Source organism: Lichenostomus cassidix, chromosome 10, assembly GCF_008360975.1.
Source record: "Lichenostomus cassidix isolate B80296 chromosome 10, HeHo_3.0, whole genome shotgun sequence".
Classification (NCBI taxonomy): domain Eukaryota; kingdom Metazoa; phylum Chordata; class Aves; order Passeriformes; family Meliphagidae; genus Lichenostomus; species Lichenostomus cassidix.
Genome location: NC_139491.1, coordinates 19,479,970 through 19,502,125, shown reverse-complemented (window position 1 = coordinate 19,502,125; position 22,156 = coordinate 19,479,970). Strand labels below are relative to the sequence as shown.

General features: G+C 46.3%; 1 protein-coding gene across 13 annotated transcripts in view; it reads right to left on the bottom strand.

The window, feature by feature from the left end:
• Positions 1 to 22,156, bottom strand: part of MYO9A (myosin IXA) — a 177,342-nt gene that overhangs the window by 18,596 nt on the left and 136,590 nt on the right. For 6 of the 13 annotated variants that reach the window (XM_085071095.1, XM_085071102.1, XM_085071098.1 and 3 more), the window contains 12 exons: positions 20,909 to 20,984; positions 16,345 to 16,488; positions 15,651 to 15,690; positions 14,618 to 14,740; positions 11,267 to 11,347; positions 10,284 to 10,394; positions 9,188 to 9,310; positions 8,533 to 8,682; positions 8,000 to 8,310; positions 5,431 to 7,059; positions 4,118 to 4,199; positions 3,401 to 3,616 (listed from right to left, as the gene is read on the bottom strand). In XM_085071095.1, coding sequence (XP_084927221.1) covers positions 3,401 to 3,616; positions 4,118 to 4,199; positions 5,431 to 7,059; positions 8,000 to 8,310; positions 8,533 to 8,682; positions 9,188 to 9,310; positions 10,284 to 10,394; positions 11,267 to 11,347; positions 14,618 to 14,740; positions 15,651 to 15,690; positions 16,345 to 16,488; positions 20,909 to 20,984 — 3,086 coding nt within the window. The remainder of the gene's footprint in view (positions 1 to 3,400; positions 3,617 to 4,117; positions 4,200 to 5,430; positions 7,060 to 7,999; positions 8,311 to 8,532; positions 8,683 to 9,187; positions 9,311 to 10,283; positions 10,395 to 11,266; positions 11,348 to 14,617; positions 14,741 to 15,650; positions 15,691 to 16,344; positions 16,489 to 20,908; positions 20,985 to 22,156) is intronic. The other 7 variants (XM_085071097.1, XM_085071100.1, XM_085071105.1 and 4 more) reach the window with 5 other exon arrangements.

Below are 22,156 nucleotides of genomic sequence, written 5' to 3'. Positions count from 1 at the left end.
GCCCAAACCTACTACTTGTAAAAATGATCTGTTAAATATTTGCACCCACAATATGGTTTTGTTCTTGAGTAATTTCAACCTTTTGAGTTTCCAGCATTAGTAAATAAAGGCTAAAAGACATTTTTTGGTACTAGATCCTTCTGGTTTAGGTTCTCTGCCAGGGAACTCTTAAGGGAAAGGATGGGAAGCCTTCTCAGATGTCAATATGAGCATCTGCACCAGAAAATCCCCTGTTAGGGAACACCACAAAGTATCATGAGGGCAAATGGCAATAACTAAGGGTCTTGAGTTGTCTCCTGGATGAAGAGGGGACAAGTATTTTTTCTCTGTAAGAGCAACCTGTGCTTCACCCACCCATAAGTTAACTATGGCCAAAGGACTCATCCTAGCAGGCAGCAGTGCTGTGTGATGCATGGAAAAACTTCCGGAAGCTCCCTCTGAATGGCTTAGGACAAGAGATCTTTCATTGCTGGTTCTTCAGCTGCGCTTGGGATCAGCTGGTGGCAGGTACTTGGACTGATGTTTGTTAATTCATGGCTTTACTGTGGAGGGTGAAACAAAATGACTGGTTTATTATCCAGGTCCCACTCTCTAAGGATGTTTCCAGAGAGTATTTCTGGTGTGGTTCCTCTAGCCAAGGCTTTTCATTTATGCGGCTGCTCGCAGGAAAGCTCTCCAGGCTTAGGTGCCAAACCAAAGTGGTGTTAACGTGCTGACCACAGCCAGGAGCTGTTCCTCCCACTTGTGTCTCACCACAAGGGAGGTTAATCCGTGGCTATTCGCCAGCCAAAAAATTTGGTGTCAGGAAGCCCTTAATCCTTAAAGAACTTCGGAGTCAATTGCACCTGCAGCAGCCACCTCACATAGTGGTGCCCCTCAGGTTTCAGCTCTGGCTGCAGATGCTCTAGGTGTCTGATGCTCTGGGATACCAGAGCTGTGGGTCAGGAGCATTGGATTCCGGTGGGCCTCTACTCACCAGCTGGGATACACAATCAGTGACTTGAAGGCCAAGAAAAAAATGGGCAAAACAGACGGTGCAGCTGGCAACCTATCACATGCTCGACTCCATAGGGCTGCACATGATCTCTCATCCATCCATTCATCCAGCAGCCTTGGCTACTGAGCAGAACATGGAAAGAGGCTGTTTTGGAAAGTTATAGCTGGAGGCAGGAGCTGCATGAAGGAGCTATTCACTGGCACAGGAACTAGACCACACACGGCAGCTGCCACACTCGCCATCATGTGACCATCACAAGACATGACCAATGCGTTTCCACAGACATCAACCTCCTGAGTTTGTACCCAAACCACCCCAACAGGCACCAGTCTGGCATTATCACAGGCTGCTCCACCATCTGCCACACCCAACAGGGCTCTGCCAATAAATACAAATAAACAGTCCCTAAAATTTCACTATTTGTGATGATCCTGACCCAAAAAAGCCCCAAGCCAAAGGGCTGGTCCCAAACCTGCAACACAGAATACAGATGGAAACACTGGACATATTGTCAGGATACACAGACAGAGGGTAGCGTGGTGCACACGATATCATGGGTAGTGTTGGCCTAGAAAGCAGAATTCAACCACACAAGGGGTAAAAGTGCTTATCACCAGTTAGAACCAGTGCTGGAGAGAAGAGGGACACAGCAGCGAAAGGAGAGAGGTGGCACCTACTGCTACTTGCATGCGGTGAGAGCGGTTAAACCAGGTGAGCAGAATCCCAAGGAGCACTTCCAAGGAGTGCAATGAGCCAAGATGCTCCCAAGGATGGAGCTTGCCAAGCACCAGCATAGCACTTCTCACACCCCAGTGCGAATGATTCCTACAGCTACAATTCCCCTTTGTACATGGGCAGCCTCCAGGAGCACAGCACTGCACTCCAAGTACAGCACGTGGGTCCATGGTCTGGTGGTCAGCAAGGTGGTGCTGGGCTCATGGTAGGACTCAACAATCTTAGAAGTCTTTTCCAACCTAAACATTCCTATGATTCTACATAAAAAGGTACACTTTACTATGTAAAATTCTCCCTTTCCCAATCCACAAGCAGGGACATGATCAAAGGTGCAGCCAAGTGATCTCAGTCCATAGAGATGTGTCTTTCAGTCAGGTTTAAAGTATTCCTGTCTCAAATCCCCAGCAAATTTATCAAGAGCAGTCTTAAAAATTCATGGAATTTGTAAATCTTTGCCCTCTTCCAGTGAGGAAATTATGCTGGGAAAAGTTATCCTTTATATTAAGAGCTGCTAAAAAAAAGTCACGAAAAGCCCTCCTCAGCTACCTGCTTTTCTTGGAAAAGCAGATTTAAGGATCGCATGGGATGGTTGCCAGACCCACAGCAATGGTGTGGCACAAAACAAATCTGTGGCTTTCATGCTGGGTTTCACGCTTTTTTTTTTTGGTTTTATACTCAGCTCCACGTTCCATACTGCAGCTTGAGAGGAACAAGGCAGCCCTACGCAATGCTCCACCTGAACTCTCACAGCAGGAGATGATTCCTGGTGTTTATCCACACTCCTATGTGAACATCTCCACCACCTCAGGAAAAAATTGTGAGTGGGTTTGGATCTGTTGGTCTTTCCCACTCCTGAAACCTCTTGGTTTGTGATTTTCCAGAAGCAGCTTATGTGGGTGGGAGATTAAGCCTGAGATGCAAAAGCTCCACGGCGCAGGCTCATGTTGGACCCGCCAAGGGATACTCATCACTGTGCTTGGAAAAATCACTCAGGTTGGTTGCCTTTGTTTTAAACCCACTGTTTCACTCTCACTATGCTTTTGTTGCCCAATTTCCATGGTTTTGCTTTCTCTGAGCTGCTGTCTGCCAGCATCACTCTGATAATTGAGGACTGAATAATCATTGGATATTGTGGCTAAGGATGAAAAATCAAAAGTAAAAGAAGATGCAGGATTTATATCTCTTTGTTGTCTATTGCTTTTTGGACAATGTTTATTTTCATTTTTTTTACTGATGTGTATAGACCATTTTTAGACCCAAAGGTTCCAACGGGAGGATTGTGGTTAAAGCCCCCAAAATATGTAGTTGTGCAATACAAGTTGTAATGCTCCAGGAAAACTGGGGAACTGTGGCAGATACTGAATCAACCCAGGATTAAGAAATATATTTTGGATGGAGCACCCTGGTCTAGTGGAAGGTGTCCCTGCCCTTGGCAGGGGGTTGGAATTAGATGAGATTTTAAGTCCCATCCAATCCAAACCATTCTGTGATTCCATGGTTTTGCCTCCACTTTTGCTATGTTTGCCAAATTTACCCATCTACAGCATCCTTGGGAGTGGGAAAAGAAGCATTGGAGGGATCAGTGCAGCTAAGGTTAGCAAAGAAAGGCTCCCGCAGCTCCGCTCACTCCCTGGGTTTCATTTCCCCCGCCACATTGGACACAATTACCATTTCGGAGTCACTGTAACAGGCCTGCCCCAGGCGGGCTGCGGGTATCTCCTCAGCGTGAGGAGGGTGCTCAGAGGAGAGAAGGAACTCAAAACTGCCATCGTAATCCTCTTCCTCCGTATCCCCCTCCCCATCAGCAAAAGTACCTCTAGTCAAGAAATCGGAGCGTGTCCGCGCCATGCGGGCTTTCTTTTTATGGCTCGGTCTGGGCACCTGCTTGACCAAAGGATAAAACAAAACAAAACAAAACAAAACGAAAAGAAGGGTTTTAAAGTAAAAAGGAGACTCTACCCATGTAGCCTTAAGACATCTCTGAGTGACATTGCACTCCACAGAAGGGATGCAGTATTATGTCTAGTGAAAACAGCGAAGGACCAGGAAGAACAAAAACCAAGACAGGACAGTGAAAATGGACAATCATGGATGTTACTCAAACGGACGTTACGTCAAACCAAGACAAGACGGCGTTGGACAGTGTTTGCCATCAGGATCACATGATCCTTTTTTCCAGAGCCGCTCCAAATTATTCCTACAGGGCCTTTTATTTTAAGAGAAGATGTGGAGATTACTGTGCTGTCATATCCCCCTTCCCTATCCATGTCTAGCAGCCCTTATGCTTCAGAGTACACTTCTTTGAAGTCTTTGAGGGAAAACTGGCAGAGTAAGTTATTTTTCTCCCTTTCAATGAAAAGAGAAAATAAACAAGTCACAACTCACCTCTCCTCTGCCAGACCCTGGCATCTTAAACGGCTTCCGTGCTGGTTCACCCTTGGAAAGGCACTGATGATTTGCCTCTCTGCTGAAACACAACAGAACAGAGATGCTTCATCCTCTCCCAAAAACCTTCCCACTGCGCCAGCCCGGGTCCCGGGAGCACGCAGTCCAAGCAGTCAAGATCAAATTGCAAGCCTGAGGTCACGGGGTTTCAGAATTGCTTGGAATTCTTCAGGATTGGACTTAATACCAAAAAACAAGAAGAGAAAACAGTCTGCCTGTCAACTTTATCCAACAAGGTGGTTACGGATTCTACTTTTGTACTTTGGGGTTCTCAAATGTGACTGTTCTGTTGCAGAACAAAAATTAAAATAAAGCAATTTTTATGTCTTTTTTTCCTGTTGTTGGTTCTGCGCATGAACCAGGAAAAGAAATTTTAAATGGGAATCTTGTCCCGTCACAATGGCACAGAAACCACAAGACTACACCTGGAGGTACCCGGAGTTACGAACAGTCATTCACTGGGAGCTTTTGCCCTGGGAAGGGTGCAGCACGATTTGGGGGTGCGGGGTTTATGTCCTTTTTGAGCTACACAGCCAAAACCACCCCAAAAATAGGCAAGGCACCTTAAGCAACACAAGAGTGGGAGCAAACATTGTCCCAGGATCTTGCTGCCATCTCAAGACCCTGGTGCAGCCCAAGGTTAAGCAATGCAACAGAGCTGAGCGACTGCTAAGCCCATTACAGGTGTAATTAATTACATATGTGAGTGATACAGTCTCAAAAGTGCATTCACTTCCAAACTCTCTCTGGAGAGCTGCTGTTTTTTCTTCTGCAATGGTCAGTGTCCAAATGGCTTTGCTGGATGTGTTAATTATATGGTAAACAAGGAAAATCCTGAGGTTTTTTGCCTCATAGGGTCATTTCTATGCCAACCACCCAAAAATCCTAAGAACTTTTTCATCATCTATTACCTTGAGAAATAAACTGTCACCATTCATGTGGTGTAAATGAAAACAGTATTGAGCCTCCTTATTGACTCCCTTCACCTGCTAATGTCCATGATTATCTCCTCTGGATTATATAATGCTTTAAGAGAGTGAGAAATTGTATTCCAGCTCTTCTTCCTTCCCCTTTCTACCTGCTCATTGCTAGAAGATCAAGAAACCTGTTTTTGTTTCACTGTGGGTTTTGTGCAGACTTCAGAAATTATGTTCTGGACCCTTTTTGTATAAAAAGGTCCCTAGCAGAAGAAAGAGCCTATGGAGAAAGCCTAGGAGAAAGTGTAGGAGAAAGCCCACCATCTCCTTACTCACTGGAGGCCGAAGGGATTGTCTTTTGGCGTGAAGAACATGGAACTTGCCCTCGTCTCCTCAGTGGCCTGGCTGGGCATTCGAGGTTGCCAGAGGCGCTCCGTCCTTGAGAAATGGCTGCCTGGGTGGTCCTTGGGGTCCAGAGCTGGTTTGGAATGGCAGCGGGGTTCCAGACCTTCTCTCCGCTCCACAAACATGCTGACAGGTCGGTCTTTTGGGGCACTGTGGGCTGGAGAGCTTCCCCTGGTCCCAACAGTGAGACCTTTGATGTCCACTGTTGAGGTTGGAGCCATACCTGGGGTGGGGCTGTGCTCCCTTCTGCCCTGGGGGTGCAGGATAAGGACCGACTGAGGCCGGCTGTCTGCTTTTTTGGCTGGTTTGAGGGACAAGTCCTTCATTCTGCTCTGCTCCGTCCTCTGCAAAGCCTCTACCCTCCCTTGCTGCTCGAAGGCTTTGCGTTGTCTCTCCAAAATTTCCTTCTGCTGACGGATCTGCTCCATCATCTCCCTCTCATTTTGCAGCTGAAGCTGCTTTTGCCGTTCCTCCTTCTCCACGTTGAGCTTTTCCAGTCTCTTGATGACAGAGTCTGGAGAAAGGGCCTGTGCTGCTGTTACTGTCCCATGCTCCTCTCTCTTGGTAGAGGGTTTCTGCTCTTCCTCCTCTTTTCCCAAGGCTTTGCCCTGGTCTGGCTCAGCATCCTTCCTGACCTTGGAGAACGTAACTGTCCTCTCCTCTCTTTCCACTCCTTTATTCCTCAGGTTATTCTCCACCAGCTTCCCCTTCATGTTGTCTTGTGGTGGAACGTAGAAAGTTGGGAGGTTGCTGGAAAGGAGGGTTTCTCTTGGATGAGCCTTTATGACATTCTGGGGGTCACTGACCCCACGGTCCTTCCCGGTGAGGTTATCAGGCAGCTCTGTGTCTGCTGCAGTCTGTCTGCAGCCGGGCAAATCGCTGTTCCCATCTGCTGCACAGAAAGGCTTCTCCTGCAGCTGACCCTGGGGACTGCTGGGCAGGGAGTCCGTGGAAAAGAACTGCCTGTCGTGCTCATCTAAGACTAAAGAAACAAGTTTACTGCTTGGAGTATCTTCACAGCTTAACAACTCAAAGCTCCCTTGAGAGCACTCGCTCTCTGGGGTTCCCTGAGGGGAATGCAGTGCCTCAGACACCAGCTCAGTGGACCAGCGCCGCTCTTCCGAAGGTGACAGCCTGCCAGTGGAGCGGACCTTGAGCAGCTCCAAGCTGAATTTTGCCTGTTCCAGTTCACGCATCCTCCGGCTTTCCCTCTTTGCACGAACCACTTTTTTCTGGTTGAGATCCTCCAGTGACTTGGGCCTCTCTCTCACAACAACCTCCTCCTCGGTGTCCATCCCACTCTGGCTGCTGGCTCTCTCATGCCTTTTGTACAGAGAAGTATCCAGTGAGTCCATGTGATTCACTCGATTGTTCTCCATCAGCGATTTATGTTGTTCTACAGCTCTCACTCGCTCTTCAAATGAGCTATCCTCCCACTTAGATGGGTCAGAGCCCTTAATTTCCAAAACATCATCTGCTTCCAGTCCATCCTCTTCTCTACCTGCCAGGCCATTCTCCAGCTGCATCTCTTTTAATCGCTGCTCTTTCAAAGCTCTAAACCTGGAAGAGAGCAGAAAAACAGGGCATTAATTCCTGGGCCCACTCAGAAGCCTTCAAGGTGCTGCACCAGTGGTGTCTCATCACCACCACCACCACCACCATCACCTCACCACCATCAGCATCTCAAGCAACCCTTCTTGCACATCTGGTGCGAGGCAAGGCGAGGCAAATTCTATTTTCAACCTTCTCCTCCTCTGCCATCTCTGCTACCCAAGGGCTGCCCCAACGCACCTGAAAGCTCCCCTTGTGCTGATGGCAGCGGGTTCAACCTCCATCCCTGGTCTAGCACCTTCATAAGCTGTCGGAGCCAGAAAAGCTTAACCCATCACACCCCCTTGGCATCTCCATCTTCGCCATCGTGCTTGGTCTGCCTCTGGAACAACTAGCAGGGACTTGTGCCCGGCACTAAGAGCTCTTTGCATCTCCCAAATGTTCCACGCTATGTTAAGGTGCTCCACACCTTGCAGGCAGCACCTCCGGAGGGTGAATCGTGACCTTCCCAGCAGCCAGTGAACCAAGGCATGGCTGGAAAGCCTGTGCCCTCCGCAGCGGCGGGCTCCAGTATTCCTTGTCCTTGTGAGCCAGCACAGTAACCAGATCGGTGAGGCAATCTGAGTTAAAAATAGGCTACTTAAACTGGTGCTGCTGCCAAGGGGAAAAAAAAAAGCCTTGTGTGTATTTATGGCCTTGGCTTTGCACTGCCTACGTGCTCCAACCTGAAATAGGCTTTGCTTATTCCAAGAGCAGGACGTGCAGATAAATTGTTAGAAAGTGTGGGCAAACGAAGGACTAGGGCAGGTTGGGAGAGGGTCATGGATGCTACGAGGGGACACTGCCCTGTGCAAGTCACTGTAGTGCCCCGATTTACACCAAGCACCTCCCTCCACAGTGAGTATCACCAAAAAACATGTTCCTCTTTACCCAAGGCCAATGGCGTTACCTTTGCCGTGCCAAATACCCCCGGCATGCGGCCTGCAGGCACACGGCTCTGCTCCTGCTGGCTGCGTATGCCTGCCGGGCGCAGTGCCCCCGCCAGGCCGCCTGGATGCTGGTGGCTGCAGCATGCCGGCGCCTGGTGTGCTCCCGCCAGCAGCTCTGGATCAGATGGGCTGCAAACTGCATCTGCAGGAACCTCCGCCGCTCCACGAAGCCTCGCCAGTGGGTCTGCAGGATGATGGCGGCTTTGCTGAGAACCAGAGAGTCTGGGGATGGTTTGCCTTGTTTTCGGCTCTGGTAGCTACGCCAAAATCTCTGCAACACAGCAGGGGGGCTCCTTGTAACAGGTGTTGTGTGAGGGTGGGACAGCACCTGCCTTCATGCAGCCTTTCCAGCTCCCCTCCATTCACAACTTGTTATGGCAGTAAGAGTCCAATCCTGACTCTTCCTTGGACAGAAGACCTGATTTTACCCATGGGCTCTGTCTGTAGGATTTGGGGATGGCAATTTGCAGTGGAATTCAGCACCAGCACCCACCTGTATGCTGATGGCTGCGTGCCGCAGGCTCATGAACTGCCTCCTGCAGAGCAGGCTGCGGAACCAGCGCTGCAGCAGCGTGATCCTCCGCAGCACCTCCTGGTGCAGCAGGTCCTGCAGAAGCTGCCGCTCCCGTTCCTTCATGAAAACCTGACCAAAACAACCCAAAAAAATACTAGCATGGAAAGCTTCCCAGACCATGAGTCAAATGATTTCATCCTCCTGGTTTTTGTTTCCTGGATGCTCCCAGGAAAGTCGAAGAGCTGATTTTTGTGAAGGCACTTCTAACTGGTTTCGGCAGTTTCACAACAGCCTATGACTGTCTAAGCTCTGAATTACAGAGTCTCTACTTTCCCAGCAAGATAGGCAAAATGAGAACCATTGTATTGAGCTGGGTCTACACACAGACATAGTTTTTTGGAGGACATGAGTTTTTTGAGGCTGCCTCATTACAACCAGTAAGACAAACCAATATTATTCCTTACTCTTTTATGTTAATAATATTTAAAGTTTCATTTAAACAATTGATTTTTGGCAAACAGAAGAAAAATAGTTTCATTAATTAAAAACATATATACATATTAATTCATCAGACAGAAATACAGGCAAAGGTTGTATCTGTGTCTTAAAAGCCGAGCTTAGGATGAACATTTACCATTGTTCTTCCAACTTGGTAATTGTCTGGATCGAGTTTTATCTTCTGGAAGAAATCATGGATATTGTGCTTAGATGGGCTGATCCCTTGTGGCAATAGGACATGGAAATGGTTCACAAAATCCTGAGAAGGAAGAAAAAGGCAATACCAAGATTTGGTTAGTTGGGTCCTGCTGTCTCTTTCTCCCATAAATAACAGATTTCCTCCACTGGGCACATAAAACGGGATCTCTGGAGAGAGCAGAGGGACAGACAACATTTTATGCACTGGGGAACACCAAGTTTCATCAATCATTTGTGGTTTGATGGGAAACAGATCAAAGCAGGAACCCAGCAAGGTTCAAATGTTTTTCAGAGTGGGAGGAGAGGTTCTTCAGGAGCCATGGGGTCATCCCAAGCAAAAAATGTTCCAAATTCCCAGCAAGGGCCACTACGGAAGGCAGATACCAACATCTGCAAAACATCTCTGAGATGCTCCAGCTATTACTGCTGTGAGGATTCAAGGAGTGAAGGAGGTACAAGAGAAGAGATCCTCCCAAGAAAGACTGGGATCCTTGCTCCCGGCAAAAAAAAATTGAGTGTTTTTCCTTTCTTAAACAGCTGCTGTGCAGGACACTACGTCTTGCCCCAAAGCAGCCACCAGCAGGAAACCAATCGGCACCGGCAAAGCATGAAAGGACTGACATGTGCACAAAACCTGGCAAACACATGGAAAAGAAGAAAACAGGAAAAGCTGCTAACTCCTGAGCAGTTCAGAGGATGCCGATCACCCTCCCAATGGGAAACAGCCAACACCGACATGACACTGCTCCCAGAAATTCCATGTGTAGAAGAGAACATGCAAATTAGACACTTTTTTTTCCAAAAGGGAGTCCACATTGCAAAAAAATACTGGTTTTGCTCAAATATCATGGTGCAGAGAGCTCACAGCCCTGCCCAAGTTCTAGAGCGGCTCATAGGCAGAGAACAGCCTGTTACACCCACTGCCTTGCGGGAGCTCAAAATTAATTACCCTGAAAGAAAACAAGCCAGCAACACGCAGACAACTCTGATAATGATGCTAAAGGTGGTGGAAGGCAAAACCCATTGTACTCAACCTGGAAGGAGTATTTGCAGCTGTATCCCGACTGGCGAATGCGGACAGTCTCCAGCATCCCTGTGTAGCGCAGCTGCCGGAGCACCAGGCTGTCATTGAACCGCAGGGGCAGCTGGAAGGGAAAAAGCAGGCCAAGGATGACCAGATAGTTCCTTTCACTGAAGCTTTTAAGCGCATGGATGGGTAAAGAGTTCAGCAGATGTAGCACATCTGCATGACACACATGTTGGCAGCAATGCTACAGGAGGGAGGGAATGTCTTCAGAGTCTTCAGGAACCGTACTAATCCCACTGGGATGGAATCCTGTTTGCTTCCGAGACTTTCAAGCAGCTAACTAGATAAATAAAGCCATAAAAAATGATTTTTTGAATTTGAATTGAGTAAGACCCCCCCCCAAGAGCACAGTTAATGGGTGAGATTTCAAACAACTAAATAATCTCCAAGGCAAAAAACTTCAGCTTTAAATGCCTGGGTAAAACCCCAAATGATTAATCCACAAAACATCCCTCCTGTAGCCTGCATTTTGAACTAAGGGTCCTCAGTCCATGAGACAATTACCTAAAATCAAATTCAAGAAATATGCGTTGGTTTGATCAATGTAGTTTATTCTAAAAGTGTCTGCTTTTTCTTATGGAAACTTTATTTTAAGGAAGCTTTAGGGCTCAGACTCAGCACAAGTGAATTCATGGTTCTATAAATCTCTCTTATGGCTGTCAGGAGCTTCAAAGGAGTCAAATTCGTTTATTAAAGCCAATATATTTTTCATACATATAAATTAAAATAATATATTTTCATATATGTGTTTCTACAAATATAAGAAGAGCTGGTGCAGTTTATCAAAAGCAATACCCGAGTGATAAATCCATGCTTCCCCTTACTCATATTTTCTAAATCCAGCTCCATTTGAGGCTTTGTTTCCTTTATAACTCCCTGAAAAAATGGGCAAGAGATTCCCAAGCTGATTTCTAGCAGGACGGGATTTACCTTCTCGGCATTGGATCGGATGCACTTGACAAAGTACGGCTCTGCTTGGCCGAGGGTCTCCATCAGTTTGTTGAGGGATGCCTGAAACAGAGGAGACACAGGGAAGGGAGAGGAGACCATAGAGGATAATGAAAATCCAAACACTTGTATCATAAACCAACATAAATTGGAATAAACTATGAGTAAATGGGGCAGATGGGAAATTATTCCTCCAAATTAGTGTTTTAGCCCAAGCAACTTGGCTGGTTTTGTCTTTGTACTCAGCGAAGTAACCAAAGATTAATATAATGCTGGGCTGGATTTTGAGATCCCTGGCTCCCCTGGAGCCCAAATTCCCACCACACTCCACACCACAAGCCTCTTCAGCCATGAATGGGAGCTCCAAGACAAGAATTTACACCTGGCATCAACCAACCACTGATGTTTTTTAAACACAAATCAAATTTTCCTTTATCAGAAGTGACCCTAGGCAGGATTTATTCCTGATTTTTAATTGTCAAAACCTTACTGTTGGCCTAAAAATGAATTTTTTAAATGACAGTTTTACCAAGGGAAGATCAGGTATTCACTATAAGTTTTGAAGCCTGTAACCCTGAACACTTCAGACGTTGTTTCTACAAAAGAGCTTCAATGCTGGCATGTTCCTGACTGAAGGATCACTGAGAATCGGGGGTTTTCTGGCTCCATTCTTCTATTTCCCCTTATTTCCTCACTACCATTAAAAGTCTATCCCATAAAAATGAATTTACATCTGCATTGCTCTACAGCCAGCTGCTCCAGTGGGGTGTCACGCTGAGTTATCCCTTCACCCTGCAAACCTTTGACTTTTTAGGATGCAACACAACCTCTTGGAATAAAACCAGGCTTGAAACCAGAGTGTGCCAGGTCCATTGGCTCTGGCCAGGCTCCTCAGCCACATTTTCTTTGCTGTGTCCTATAAATACCTTGGATATCTCTAATTGCTGAGCACATTACAAACATGGCATTGTTAATGTGCTCCAGAGTTGATTACTCCTGATTTTAGTAGAGTTTAAAACTCAGTCATGTAAAGGATATTCTGTCACATTTACTACAAGCAGAGTTATAAATTTAGGAATACAGGAGTTTATTAACTGGTGTGATTGTACAAAGAAGTATTTTGCCCACAGATCTGCTCACAGGAAGCCTTTTTTTCCTTCTGATCATTTCAAAGATGTCTTTATGGGAAGCCTTTCATGTTTAGAAAAATGTTTCCACATCCAGGATTTGGGAAGGAGGAAGGGATGGATCCCAGGCATGTGTGATGCAGCTGTGTTATGCACATTAACTTCATGCAAATATCCCTGTTCCTGTGCCTGGGAGCAGCAGGAATGCCATGACATGGCAGACCTCTGCTGGCATGCTCCTGTTTTTCTTAAAATCTGAAATTACTCTTTCTTACACAAAAAAAACTACTGGGAGCTTTCAATCAGCAGCAATGCTGCAGCATCCCACTGTGCCCACACAGGCTGGTGGGAGTGAAAGGGGGTACTCAAGGGACACAACCCCTTTGCCAAAAGTCCAGCAAGCAGAGTGTTCCCAGCACTAGAAATGGTGGGAATGGGATGTGCTGGCCCTGTGGGAGGGGGCATTTCCATTCCCTCAGTGCCCTCCTGTGTGTGGCAGATGGTCCCGCATCCTCTGCCATCTGGTCATCGGGAATCCGCAAAGGACATGCGAGGTCGCTGGATTAACCCCGTACCCAGCTCCTTTGTCCCTCTGCCAGCAAAACTTTCCAGCCACCCACTCCTCCACCCCCTGTACTTGGCCTTTCAGGAATTGTTCCATCCCTGTCTCCAGGGCACCACCTGCATGTGGGTTAAAGGGGAGCTCTACATTTTTAGGTACAGGTGGTTTAGTTCTCCATTGTGTAAGCCATCCCTGCTCCCCGAGCACACTCTGAGGCAGCTATTTCCCCTATAGATTACCCTAAGTATAGGGATAGTGGAAATCCATAGGAGATGGAGCAGCTGCAAGCCTGGTGTTGAGGCATTAGCCACAAAGCAGTGTTTATCCGCAAAAAAACCATGATAGGAAACATTTGTGTTTCCTGCCTGTGACCCAGTTCCATGCACCACAATTTTATTAGTCTGCTCTTGATTAAAAAAGCAATGCTGCTGCTTTCTCCTTCAAAATACTTCTAACAAGTGCTCAATGAAATTAGGGGTCTTTGATTTGAATGTGCTTTGATATGAATTTTTTGGTAAAAATATACCAAAAAATATCAACTGTGTCCCCCAGGGCTTTTCAGAATTTCATAGAGAGCATAAACAGGTTTTGGGAAGATCTTTCACTCCAAGACATCTCTGTTTTAACCCCACCACAGTTATCAATAAACTCTGCAAGAGTGAATTTTGACCAGAATACCATTAGGTTAGACAATGCTAAATATATAAATATATAAATATATAAATATATAAATATGTAAACAAATATATAAATATATAAATATAAATATATAAGCATATAAATATACAGATGTGGCATTCTGCACATTATATATATTTATACATGTGCATGTGTGCATATATTTTAAATTATTTAATCTTACCCACACCTACACATGGAGACTTTCCAAATATAAACCACAACTCCAAAAAAACCCCAAAGCAGTCAAAATTACAAGTCAAGACCAACCCAGACTTGCTTAGGACCCAAATTTTAAGTGAAAAGCTGCTTTCTTTACCACTAGCTCATGCATGTGTGTTGTAGCAGTTTCCAAGCTGTGATGCACATATAGAACAATCACAGACTCATTTAGGTTGGAAAAGACCTTTAAGATCATTGAGTCCAACTGTGAGCCCAGCACTGCCAAGTCCTTGGAGGATTATTTTTCCTGCAGCAATCCCCAGTGCACACAGCATTGACAATACAGGATCGATCCCTCGTCTGAATTCCTCTGTCTGCCTGGAGATAATGCAGCAGGATTCTGACCTTTCTGCACCTATTAAAATTCCCATTCTGACTCAGAACAGATTATGCTGGATGCAAGCAGGAAGACTGCAAAAAAAGTGATTTGGGGATTTTGCAGTTTCTGGATTTTGGGGAGAAAGCGCCACAATGCAATGGCTGGGAATGTGAGGTACCAGAGGACAGGGGTGCATCAACATCTCCCTCCGCAGCTCATCCTCACATCCCACCTTGCTACACAGTATCATCCCCCCAATACCCACCCTCATTCTTACTTCTCATCATTGGCACCCTGGCAATACCTGCATCTCCCAGCTCGCTCAAGCCCTCAGTGAGATTTGTGGCCTAAATGGCGCAGGGGATGGGGCAGGACTGCACTTGGAGCAGGTGATTCCCCTCTCTCCATCAAAGGGAAGGGCTCACCTGGAACTGGGCACTGATGCTGGGGGGCTTTTTCTTCTTATGGAGGTGGAGGAGAGATTTAGTGATGCGGTCATGCAGTGTCAGATTTGTGAGGTGCTTGAGGGACTTCACATCCAGCAAATGCTGCAGGAAAAGAGAGAATCCATAGAAAGTCCAGACGTTATCATCACACCATTTGCTATATCCCTCCTTTATCCTCACTGGGCTTCCTTAGGTGATGTAATCTCAACAGGGAATGCTGAGGGATGGCTTCCCTGAGAGGGTGGGGAGGCCCTGCCACAGGTTGCCCAGAGAAGCCGTGGCTGCCCCATCCCTAGAAGTATCCAAGGCCAGGGTGGACAGGGCTTGGAGCAACATGGGATAGTGGAAGGTGTCCCTGCCCATGGCAGGGATAGAACTGCACGACCTTTAAAGTCCCTTCCAACACAAACCATTCCATTCTCCATCCAACAGTGATTCTCTTCACTGTTAATGAGCTGGTCATCGATAAATTGCATCAGTGCCTCTCTAGGTGCAACATGGACACAGAGAGGAGTAAAAACAATGTTTGCTCCTCCTGTTCCTCTGTTCCCGACCACCAATGTAGCACCAGCAAGGACCACAACAAGCATTATTCTTCTAGGAGCAACAGATATCTTGGCATGTCCTAAAATATAATAAATGCAGCCAAGATGGAGGGAAAGTGAACATTAGACAAGTCTGTTGTCTATCAGGCATCAACCCTCCAGCATCACCTATTTCTCATTTTAATTTAGAGTTTCAATTATAGAATTTCACCAGCATGTAGGTACTCCTTCCCAGAAGGAAGGAAAAAGGAGCCAGAGCAGCTCCAAGGACTTCCAAAGTGCTCATCCCTCTCTCTCCCAGCAGAAATCAGGGCTGAAATCCTTTGGGTTTCTTTGAATTAAAGAGCCCCAAACAGAACTGAGTTGACCAAGGTCTTGGTGTAGACACAATATCCAGCAGCATTGCATCACTGTGCTACAGCCTTAACCCACAGACCACAAGGGGAAAAATACTGCTTCTCACTCACCTTTGGGAGGTTGGGTTTGGCTTTGAAGTTCTTATTTCGCCTGGGGAGATAACAAACGGCTCAAATTAATCCACAGCACAATTGTGGAACGGAGGAGTTTATGAAACCAACCCTTACAAATACCCTTGAGCACCTGCTGCCCACAGCCTGCACTGAAACCGGGCTCAAGCTGCAGACTGAGAGGAAGGTATCCAATTAATGGGAATGATTACATTGGAAATGATGGGGTATCGTGAATTTGGGAAGAATAAGGAAGCAGTGTGGCAGAACGATTGACCAGCCTCCTGCTTTCCAAACCCGATGTTCATTCCAGCCACTCAGGGACGTTCTCTGAACCTTCTGATGAGGCTGTAGTGTGAATCATCAACATCATGTCCCCAGCTGATTTATAATGGAAACTTTGATATCACATTAAAAGTATGACTGCATTACATGGCTGCCATATCTTCAGACTGGAGTGACCAGCAGGTTTGCTCCTTCTCTTTCTTCCCTATGTCTGTCACTCCAAATGAATGATAAGAGTTAAATCAGACATGTCAAATGTACTGGGGTTGCTTTGACCCAACTGGAAAATGCCTCCAAGTCTACTTGGCACCCCGAGAGTTTTATATCCTGGCTATTTACATTCCCTTAACTACCCATGCTGCTCATAATGCTCCACAAGGAAAGCCCAGATCCCCTGTTGGGTACTGACATGAGGATGCCATGGGCCCTCTCCAGCAGTTTGCTGTTGGTTGTGTTGATGAATATCCCATCTTTGTCCAGGAAGGTGCTGGGGCTGGTGAGTCTGTTGTGCCTCATCCCCATCCGGCCATTCCAGCCAACTGCATAGGCATCCCTGAAACATCAAACACCATTAGGAAGAGATAAAAACCACAGTTTCATGATATAATAAAAAAACAGATTGTAAAATAGTCTATCAGTTTAAAATGAGCTGCTGCTTTATTCTTTCCACTGCTCATTGACTCCCATGGGATGAGTCCCTGGTGCCAGACAGCGTGTGAAGCCATCAGCTACTTAAGCACCTCTCAAAGATCAACTACTCATAAAAGGATCCAATTATCAGCAGGACAATAACAGCTTCTACCTCCCCCAGACAAAAACCCTGAGTCCGCAGATACCTCTAGATACCTTTGCTGGTCTGAAAGATACATGGCCATGCATGACCTCTGGTGCCGACTCTGTCTCCTCAAATTCACACAATCATTCCATTAGGAAAAGAAAAAGCAAACCTAATTTGCAATAAACTCATTATTTGCCACAAAGATGGATTTCAGCCCCATATAGATTGACGCGTTGGCCCAGAATCACTCTCTGGGACCTGATCACAAATCAGTCACCCAATCTCGTCCTCTCTGCCATGGAGCAAAGTGCTGTGGTCTCCAGAAAAGCTCACCTGGCTTCAGAAGGCCTGAAGGGAACAGTGAGACAAAACAAAATGCTCTCTTGGAGGGACGGAAATGGACACTTGACCAAACTACACATCAGGGCAAACAGTTTCCAGAGCTGAGGAGTCTTCCAGAGGTGTCTGGGGGACATGAAGCCTGTCATGGACAGCACCCAACCACAATACTTTTGGCTTGGTGGGTTTTTAATGGTTTATTGGGTTTTTTTAATTCAAAAATTTTTATCAACCTTACAGAAACCATCATATGAAATGAAAGTGATGTAAGGAAGGATGGGGGACTGCAAACCACCACCCCTCCAAGTTATCTCAGAAAGGAGGAAAAGGAACAGGAGGAGACTTCAGGCTGCACCAGATCATGAGGATGCTGAAGGACACGGTGGTTTAAATGTGGCCTCAGGCGCTGGTTACTTCTGAGGTCTGACAAGGCAGCCTTTTGCCTTAAAGCCTTGCTTTGGAGGAAAGGCAAATCTCAAGTGTCACAGGGAAATTAAAAAATAAAGGATGTAAAGCTGCTTGTTCAGCTAGCTCAAAAGCTGGAGCCAGATCCTTGGAGCAATGTCGCCTCGCTGCCTCATCTCAGTGCTTCCCAAATTCCTTCCTGGCCCCATTAAATGAGCATTTTCACATGGAACACTATTATAAGGAGGGATGAATCACAGCAAAGTAAAACCTCTGGCTGAGCACTCCAGGACCTGGTTTTTTAAGCATTCCATTACAGGACTGTCAATGAGAAGCCTGAATATCCAGATGATTCCTCCTGTTCACCTTCCTTCTTTTTATATCTCAGGAACCATCCACCAAAAACCTCCTGTTTGCAAGTGGGAAAAAAAAAATCACCAGTTGATGAGAACCACTAAACCTCAACAGCCACTTTTTTACGTCATTAATCCTGGCCAAGTTCTCTGGCTTGAGACCAGGTGTGGATCTATGGACTGAGCAAGACCAGAGAATGGAAAACCCTAGCAATTCCCATGTGGTTTTGAAAAACCCAAGAGATAAATGACAGCTCTGTTTGTTATGGACACTTTACAATGGACACGTTCACATGGCAACAGATGCAGGTTTTTGGTACTTCAGGGTCAATCATCTCACCAAGCCCAACCAGCTGTTTCCAGACCAACACCTGTTCAGACATTCCTGCACATAAAAGTGTCACTAGTGAGCACAAACCAGCAGGATCCCAACCAGCCCAAGTGGTTTGGGTTAAGCATGGCCTGGCTTTCATTTCTAAGCAGCTGGGGAAGGCACTTCCTGACGCTCCTCTGAAGCCTGGTTTTCCCCCTCGGCATGTGCAAACCACCCGTCCACTTTCTTCTGAGATCAGAGGAGAGCACTTGGCTCCCTAAATGCTCCACCGTGACTTCCTCAGTGATGTCATGCCTCAAAATTGCTTTTAGAAACAGGCCCCGGGCTATCCTGTGGGTTGGATGCACAACTAGACTTATCAGCAACCACATGATCATGAGATGGCTTTGAAAGCAATTCCTGTTTAATTTGGAGCTGTAAATCACTTGCTGGTCAGTCTGCTGGGAAGCTGCTAAAGCCAATCTCTCCTCCAGACGTGTTACTTGCACCACTGTACTCACCTCCTCTTGCTCAACAAGTGCCATTTGACTGAAATACCAACATTTATCAAGTGTGACACAACTCTTTGGATCAAAATCAGTCTGAAGTGATGAAAGCAATCAAAAGTAGCTGCTTATTCTGAAAGCACAGGCTGGACTTTGGAGATCTTATGAGACACCTGGTTTGTGCTTCCAGAAGGAAGGGGCACAGGTGACATTTGGGGACCCATCCCTGATGACGCCCAAGGGAAGCAAAAATCACAGACCATGCCATTGAGGCACCACAGCAGGAGGAACAGGAGTTAGGACAGCTCCAAAAGCACTTTTCCTGCAAATAAAAGCTCAGAATGAGGCTGCTGGTAGGACAGAGCTGCTAAGGATGAAGAAGGAACACTAAGTTCCTCAATTCTGGCTGTTTAGGATGACTTGTCTGTTGTGCTGGCGTGGGTTAAGCCACATAACCAGAGCCAACCACACAGACAGTAAATTAACATCCCCCTCCTTGCCTGGGCTGGGAGGAGTTTCCCTGCCTTTACAATGTCCCCTTGCTGAAATAATTGAAATATTTTGGCCTATGAAAATGTTGGCAGCCCAAGATCCTGCACTAAAGCGTCTCCAAAGCTGGAGCTGGGCAGTCAAGAAAAGCCCTGTCGCAGTTCACAGATGTTCCTCACGTGCTGAAGGTTGGAGAGAGAAACTGCAAGAATCCTCTTATCTACACAGCAAGATCTCCACAGGTACAAAGTTTCATGTTACGTTATCTTGAGAGAAACTTGCACAATCAGAGCTGCTGGAAACAGGGAACGTCACCTCTGGAGACACCAACCTCCACTGGCTCGAGCGTTACCAAGGACTGACCGTCATTGCAACCCAACCCATCAGAGCCCCAGCAGCTGCAGCATTAGGAGAAAGGAAAAGACGGTGGCAAAGACTGAGGTGGGGACAGCCAGGGTTGCATCATCTTCCCAGGATAGGGTGGGATTGCTTGTACCACCTGGATATCTGCTAAAACTTCAGAAGTGGCACAAATTTATGAATTCAATCCAACCATTTTAAGTAAATCCCATCCTCTCTGACCACTGAAATCGACTTGTAATGATGTGAGAACATTCAGTTCTCCTTCCGTAGGATGCCACTGCCTCTCTCAAAGGGTAGGAGTTCAGAGGAAGAAGGATATTCTAGTATTGATGGCACTCAGAGAGCATGTGGTGAACAAAACCAGGCAAAAGAAGCCCCTTTTCTTAGTCTAGAAGAAAAGGAATTATGTGTATCTAATTATTGTCATGGCCATTTGGAATTAAAGCCATTAAAAATGAGGCTTAATAATATCCTTGAAGGATATTTAATTTTGTGTGGAAAAAAATCCACTGAGATGCAAGGACTGGTTTGATGGACACATTTCAGGAGACAATCTCAGACTCCTCTTGACTCCTTCTGGGCTTTTCATTAGCCTCAGAGCAGCCATAAAGTCACATCTGGCTATCTGCAGCTCCAAGCAGTGGTTTTAGGAGCTGCGGATGCTCCTATCACATCCTTCCCCAGCACACACATCCGCTCAGAGGGAAGGTGAGAGGCACCATACCCCTTTAGAGGGGTATTGGGAAAATCAGACTTCCTGGGGCGTGCTGAGGAATAGCACAAGAGTAGCTGGGAAAAGGATCAGCACTCAAACGTCCCTTGTAAATGAAAACTTTGGCTTCACAAGCAACTTAATTTTGGAATGGGGATGGAGAAGGCTTTCCAGAAGAGGCACAGATCTGCATCTCAAGTGTAGACCTAAGTCTCATTCAGTAGCTGCTTAAATGACCAGAACCTTCAAGGAAGGATTAAAAAATAAAACTGTACATAAAATCTGTAAAAGACAATCCATTTTGAAGCAAATGTGCTTTTTTTCCCCCCTAAAAACAAGCAAGCATTTGGCAAAGTACCATCTCAAACCCCATTACTTCCAGGATGCCTGGAGCCACCACATGCTGTATGCAGTTCTGCACCGAAACCTATCCTCTTTAAATGATTATTCACATTCATTCATTTTTTTAAGCTTCTTCCCCCCTCGTACACCCACCACCACCAACTGCTGCCTTTCGCACAGGGAAGTTGCTTTTCCTGCCTGCCGTTTAGTCAAGAAAGCTGTTTAGATCCGATCACATGGCAGAGAAAGAACACAGAGAAGGTAAGATTGATAGGTGAGATGGGAGGAATGTCAATACAGCCATTTTTAGGTTCAGACAGTGCCCTCCCATCCCAGACCCCAGGACGCACCAAGGTAAAAGCAGGAGCCTTACCGTGGGCTCCTCTCGTTGATGGTGTTGACTCCCTGGAGGTCTGAGAGCGGTGTCCGTGGGCTCTTCCGAGTGATACCTGAAGCAGCACATGAAAAGGTTGTTTCCAGCTGGCTCATCCCCAACAATTAGCAGAGCCATAGCTGAGCCCTGACTCCAGTGCAGACGTGTCCTGGCACATGCCGGGCACAGCTGGGTGCCAGGGATGCCATTGCTCTGCAGTCCCACCTCCCTGCCAGAGTCATCACCCTTGTGAGTAACACTGCTCCCGCCTCTAATTCCCCTCCCACACATGCACGGGGTGTCTCAGGGACATGCTGTCCTGGCCAGCAAACGGGGTAGGGAAAGAGCTGATGGGGGACAGCAGCCACCCGTGTTCTCCATGTCGAAGAGATTCCTAAGCTTTCCACTGCTCATGGGATAACTCAGTTGCATGGGCAGAACACCTGGGCATGATTAGAGTGCTTGGAAAAACGGTCATTTATTCCTTAGACACTTCTTCCCTCCCTCCCTCCCTCCAAACATGGACATGTGCAGCAAGTAGGAAATACTTTATATACTATTTTATAAAGGCTTGATTGCCTACTGAACCTATAGCCTTTGATACCTAGAATAATTTGTTTGTAATAAAATACATCTAATGAAATAACATATTAAATAAAGTATCTGTTTTGTATTCAGCCAAGGAAGCTGCCACACATGGTTACAGTAGCAGCTGATATCTTGCATGAAGTGGAAATGTTTTGTAACCAAGCATTAGGAAGACAGGAGACAATTTAGTAGACAACAAAACACTTTTCAAGTCACTAAACTACAGAAATGTAAAGATCTGATAATACGGAGTTTGACGTGAAAACAGCTGAGCAATTTCATAACTGCCTTGAAATCACTGCTGTGAGACAGGAAAAATCACAGCTCTCACCTCAGCGTGGGGAAAATGTATTTTATTCTATCCAGAGATGTCTACAGTTGAAAAAAAAGGGGGGGAAAAGCTTTCTGGAAAGAAAAAAATTTAAACTATGGTTTGTAGCAGGACAGGAAGAAGCACTGGCATATCCCCTCTTCCATACATTTATAATTCCCCTATTCCATGCAGCCCAGGTGCTGAGCTAAAAGGTATCCTGGGGATCTTTTTACTCTGAAAGATGGACCCAAAGCAAATATGCTGAGACCTGAGCCCCTCCTGCTGCTCTGAGTCTGGAATTCCTCAGGAGAAGATGAATTGCTATCAAAGTCAATGGGTAACATCCC